Consider the following 6,078-nt stretch of genomic DNA (forward strand, 5'->3'; position numbering starts at 1 on the left):
CTGTTTTTATAAATACAGTCTGTTACAGCTGTTTTTATAAATACAGTTTGTTACAGCTGTTTTTATAAATACAGTCTCTTACAGCTGTTTTTATGAATGCAGTCTCTTACAGCTGTTTTTATAAATACAGTCTATTACATCTGTTTTTATAAATGCAGTCTAACATCTGTTTTTATAAATACAGTCTCTTACAGCTGTTTTTATAAATACAGTCTCTTACAGCTGTTTTTATAAATACAGTCTATTACAGCTGTTTTATGAATACAGTCTCTAACATCTGTTGTTATAAATACAGTCTCTTACATCTGTTTTCATGAATACAGTCTATTACAGCTGTTTTTATGAATACAGTGTCTTACAGCTGTTTTTATAAATACAGTCTCTTACAGCTGTTTTTATGAATCAGTCTCTTACAGCTGTTTTTATGAATACAGTCTCTTACAGCTGTTTTTATGAATACAGTCTATTACAGCTGTTTTTCTAAATACAGTCTCTTACAGCTGTTTTCATGAATACAGTCTATTACAGCTGTTTTTATGAATACAGTCTCTTACAGCTGTTTTCATGAATACAGTCTATTACTGCTGTTTTTATGAATGCAGTCTCTTACAGCTGTTTTTATAAATACAGTCTCTTACAGCTGTTTTTATAAATACAGTCTCTTACAGCTGTTTTTATGAATGCAGTTTCTTACAGCTGTTTTTATAAATAGTCTCACAGCTGTTTTTATAAATGCAGTGTGTTACAGCTGTTTTTATGAATACAGTCTCTTACAGCTGTTTTTATAAATGCAGTCTGTTACAGCTGTTTTTATGAATGCAGTCTCTTACAGCTGTTTTTATAAATGCAGTGTGTTACAGCTGTTTTTATAAATGCAGTCTGTTACAGCTGTTTTTATGAATGCAGTCTCTTACAGCTGTTTTTATAAATGCAGTGTGTTACAGCTGTTTTTATAAATGCAGTCTGTTACAGCTGTTTTTATAAATGCAGTCTGTTACAGCTGTTTTTATGAATGCAGTCTCTTACAGCTGTTTTTATAAATGCAGTGTGTTACAGCTGTTTTTATAAATGCAGTCTCTTACAGCTGTTTTTATGAATGCAGTCTCTTACAGCTGTTTTTATAAATGCAGTGTGTTACAGTTCTTCTCCAGTTACTTCACATTTAGTCCTTTGTGTCTCGTCATTGAATCGAACGAAGGCTCCACTGATTATGAATTTATTAATCGAATGATCTGGATGAAGTCTTTATGAACGTCTTAGAGGTATTTCTGATGGTTTAATCGTTCTTGTGCTGCTCGCTCTAATTGTTTTCTGTCTTGTTTATTTTGCTGACAGATGCTTTCAACATCATTTCTCTGGACAGCATCAACAATTATTACAGGTCAGTATTTATCACTGAACGTAGCAATAAATCAGAAGAATGTCCCAATCCGTCTGTTCATGCTGATTTGTTGTCCTCTCCGGCTGCTTCTGTGCTTTTCTTCTGTAACACAACGTCCGTGTCCTGCGAAGGCTCAATCGTTTCACGTAGTTTAAAGACATTAAAGATTCTCCGAGCTGCTGGACAATGTGCTTGTCTTGTTGCTCAGAATTTCATTGCTCATTCTTGTTTTTCTAGAAAATACTCGGCTAATCAAAAAGTCGGTTCTTTCCACTACGTGCACCAAACTGCGTTTGGCAACTACTCCTTCATCTGTGTGGACGCCACCCTAACCCCCGGGCCCAAGAGACCTTATAACTTTTTTGGCATTCTCAATCAGGTAATTGTGTCCAGCACAGATCCTCTTCAACACTTTAATTGTGAAATTCAGATGTTTTGGTATTTCCAAACAGGTTTAGTAATTTTCTTGAACTGCTTTAGCCTCACGTAGCGTGTCCACGTTCAGAACACAGAGACGAGTCTTCTCTCTGAGCTCCTCACTCGTTCTGTGGTCTGAACCTAATCCAGCTCCCGTAGTCAGATCATCATGAGTGTCAGCATAATATTTTCTGTCACTGCTGCTTCCTACTTTAGAGAAGAAGCTACATTTACAGCGTTTCACGTCCTCGCTGTAAGGCCGCTCTTTTTCCTTCACAGACTCGTTTGCACTCGGTTAAAAGCCTGATGCGGTCGTTGTGACCGTTCTTCCACGCGTTGTTCTTATGTTTGTCTCATAAAGTCCATTCCTCTGTTTGTGTTGTACGGTAGACTCACATGGACTTGCTGAACTCCTTCAGAGCTGAGAGTCTGAGGAGCAACCAGTCTATCTGGTTCGGCCACTACACCACCTCCACCATCGTCTCCCCCGCTCCTGGAGTTCGAGACATGATGAGGTATGAAGCTACTGAACGTTAAACCAGTGTTCAACAGGTGGAACGCTGATGGTCCCATCCAGTCACGGTGCAAACGTCCAGTACGCTGAAGTTCTACCCCCGACGGTTCCGGGGTTTTCTTGTTGACCTGGAGTTCATGAAGACAACACAAAATACTCAGACGCAAAACGAGTTCATCCTCTGAAGATCTGACGGGAGGAATGAGCCGTGCGTGCACAGAAGCCCACACATGCACAGAGAGAACGTGCACTCTCCACCCAGAAAGGCCAGGATTTGAACCGTCAACCTGCTCACTGAGGAGAGTTATTTTGTTGGTTTTTAAAACAAATCTCTTGAGGTTTTTCTTTGTTTTTAAACTTAAGGGGGTTAAAAAGTAAAAACAATAAAACTCATTTAAGTTTTCTTCAGGTCTGAAAGATTGATCAGATCATTGTGAGCTACTGAAGCAGTCGAGGTGGATGAATACACTTGTCCTGATCAGAACCAGAATCAGCACCAGTGAGCAAGAGACAGCATGAAGACCAAGGAACTCTCCTCACAGCTCAGACAAAGTCGTGCAGAAGGTTTGAGTTTAAACGAACGCAGCTGAGCTTTTATTATGGAAACGTGAACAAAGACTGCTTCCAGAAAACTGAAACATGTGGGAGTAGGTGCCGTGTTGAGACAAAACTGAAGTCACCTCAGTAAAGCATGGTGGTGGCAGCGTCATGGTGTGGAAACAGAGAAGTTACTGAGACCGAGGGAAACTTGTTAAAACCTTCCAGAGATCTGAGACTGGAGGAGCTGAAGCAGCACTCCACTGCTTCTAGAAACAATATTTCACTTTCCTCTTTATCATGTAAAGAGACTGTTCCGTTGACATGTGGGGTTCTGTGTTATTTTCAGCGGGGGGGTTGTTAAGAACCAGTTGAATTTAAAGCAGACGGAGATCTTTGGACACGAGCAGCTTCAGCCTGAAGGAGATGTTTGGTCCTAAACAGAGAGGACCTTTATTTATCCAGGTTCGTGTCATCCAGCCTCCAGGACTCATTTACAGCAGAGACCTGAAGATTAACAAGCAAAGACGGTCTTGAGTAGGGGGGTGGGGAGGGGGGGCAGGTTTTCTGTTTTTATCTCTTTTATTGACTGAACAATTAAACCTGGACCTTTTATTTTGAAGAGCTGCAGTTGCTTATTTGTGCGGCCACCTGCACACGCTCGGCGGTCTCATGCCCGTCCTGCACAGCCGACATCCACGAGGCACCCTGGAGCTGGAGCTGGGGGACTGGATGGACAACCGCAGGTGTGCAGCAGCACGTTTTCTCCTCTTCCTGTGTGGGCGCTCGTTTTACTGAGCAGATGTTTCTGCAGGTTCAGAGTCGTGGCCTTTGACCACGACCTGCTGAGTTTCTCCGACCTGCAGTTTGAGCAGTGGCCTGCCGTGCTCGTCACCAATCCAAAGGACGCGCAGTACGTGCACCCGGGGGTGGAGCCTCTGGGCCGGATACCGAAGTCGACGCACATCAGGTCCGCACTGTTTTTATGCAGCTGGAGGTTAAACACTTTCAGACATTTGTGTTTGAAACTTCTGTTTACCTCTGAAGGATCTTGGCCTTCTCAGAGGCTCCAATCACTGCAGTGCACGTGAGCGTGGATGGCGAGGCTCTGGGGAAGGCTCACTGTGCTGGAGGCCCTCTGTACGTTCTCCTGTGGGATCCGTTTGTGTACCTCACTGGGCTGCACAGGATCACAGTTAAAGTGGAGGTGAGTGCTGCTCACCTGTCGTCATGACGACACAAAGGATGGAGAGCGTTTCTCATCTCTGTCGCAGTCATCCATCAGCTCTTTCCCCTCCTGTAACTCTGGACCAGGACTCTGCGGGCCGCTCGGCGGTGCGGGAGCAGCACTTCACTCTGGAGGACGCTCTGACTCCCAGCTTTGGATTCGTGCAGTCCTTCATCCTCCTCACAGACCACTACATCCTGGGTCGAGTCCTCTTTATATCCACGGTGCTGCTGAACATGGGCGTGCTCCTCGCCTTCAGGTTCCATCAGCTCCCCAACGGCAGAGGTGAGCTGCTTCTGATGATAACCTCTTCATTGTTACTGGTTGCTGAGTTTCTAACTACAACTTTAAGAGGATGAACGTTCTGGTTTGGGATGTTTTCCAGGACTGACGTCTTCAGTGCTCATGTCTCTTCATCTGATCAGTAAAACCAACACCTTCTACTACTCCCTGATGCTGTTCAACCTGTTCACAGCCTTTGGTGAGTTAACAGCTGTCCTTTTGTCCCTCACACTTTGGAAACACCAAGTCCACACACCGTTTCTGAAGAGCATGCTCGCTCTGAACTTTGCATAAAGCAGAAATACTTGTTGTTTCACAAAGGACCGTTCCTTCTGTCACTGTTCTGTGCCTTCAGGCCCGTGGTTCATTGGAGAGCTCATCGATGGCCACAGCGGCGCCTGCTTCTCCTTCGGAGTGTTTATTGACGGACATTTCCTCGAGGGCAGTCTCACGTACGTCGTGGGAGTCATTCAAGTAAGACTTGAATTTTGTTTAGTGCATCCAAGCCCTGCTCCGTTTTCACGCTCTGCCCAGAAACTGGTCGCCTGCTGCATAAAACGGTGTGCAGATGTTGAACGCCGCACCAGAGGAAGTGGGCCGCAATGCATTGTGGTCCAAGCTCATGGAGGCTAATGCAGCGTCTGCAGCTCATGACTGTGTTGAATGTGCCTGTAATGACCTCGTCGTGTTTCACTGCACGTGTCTGAGCTGCAGGCGTGACAAATATTAGACGAACGTGACTGAAACTTGATTTAAATGTGCGAATCTAAATGTGAAACAGGATCAACTTACGTTTGTCTGCATGATACTCTGAGTGAATTTTACTCAAACACAGAGAAGCAACTATTAGACATTTCATCAACAAATCAGCTTATCAAACACAAAAACTGAAATATTTCCTTCAGTTTTACAGATGATCATGGACATTGTGTGGTAGGAGCTGACAGTCCTTCACTACACACTCTGTGCTGCTGATTGTGCAACATTTCGGCTTAGAATGTTCTCATTGACTGTTAAAATCCACCTTCTGTTAGCAAAACTTCTCATGAACCACTGGGCAATGACTGAACTTATCAAGAATTCAAAAAGCGTTCAATACAAAAACAACTGGACTTTATTTGTAACAGAAGACGTTTCGCTCCTCATCAGAGGATCTTCCTCAAACAACGAGCAGAGAGTGAGAGATTCAGGTTATAAGGCTGAGTGAGATAAGACACACACACACACACACACACACACGTAGATTTGACAAGTCACACCTCAACACCTTAACAGTAGGTCTATGTTCCTCTAATTCACAGTCGAGGCCCCTCTGTTCCCATCAGGTGTGAAAACCGGCTGGGGATCTGTTTTAAAGTTGCATTATATGTTTTTGAAAGTGGAAATCTGAGGCCTCCTCCTATGTTAAGAGACGGCTTTTCTCTTTTTACATAAACTGCTTCCTTCACCCCCCTCTCAAACCATCTGTGTTCTCGGTCCAAAATGTGCGTCCAGTTGTTTTTGTATTGAACGTTTTTGAATTCATCATGTCCTGGATGACTGAGAGTCTTCACCAACTTATCAAGAGTTATTATTTAATCGACATCTGCAACTCATGACCCCAGTTTAGTGATTTTAATGTTCGAGTCTTTAATGAGACTCATGTAAACGATGAAGGTCAGGTTTTAACGCTCGAGTCTTTAATGAGACTCATGTAAACGATGAAGGTCAGGTTGTAAC

The 6,078-nt window shown here is 43.6% G+C and overlaps 1 protein-coding gene across 2 annotated transcripts in view; it reads left to right on the top strand.

Moving 5' to 3' along the window:
* Positions 1-1,335: 1,335 nt before the first annotated feature.
* tmem62 (transmembrane protein 62) overlaps positions 1,336-6,078 on the top strand; it is a gene marked incomplete at its 5' end in the record, with an annotated part of 5,651 nt that continues 908 nt past the window's right edge. The window contains 9 exon segments of one of the 2 annotated variants that reach the window (XM_037695462.1): positions 1,336-1,381; positions 1,619-1,760; positions 2,189-2,313; positions 3,473-3,595; positions 3,664-3,819; positions 3,897-4,056; positions 4,164-4,356; positions 4,430-4,558; positions 4,715-4,833. In XM_037695462.1, coding sequence (XP_037551390.1) covers positions 1,336-1,381; positions 1,619-1,760; positions 2,189-2,313; positions 3,473-3,595; positions 3,664-3,819; positions 3,897-4,056; positions 4,164-4,356; positions 4,430-4,558; positions 4,715-4,833 — 1,193 coding nt within the window. 2 annotated transcript variants of the gene reach the window in all.

This window comes from Nematolebias whitei, chromosome 21, assembly GCF_014905685.2.
Source record: "Nematolebias whitei isolate Nwh7 chromosome 21, NemWhi1, whole genome shotgun sequence".
NCBI lineage: Eukaryota > Metazoa > Chordata > Actinopteri > Cyprinodontiformes > Rivulidae > Nematolebias > Nematolebias whitei.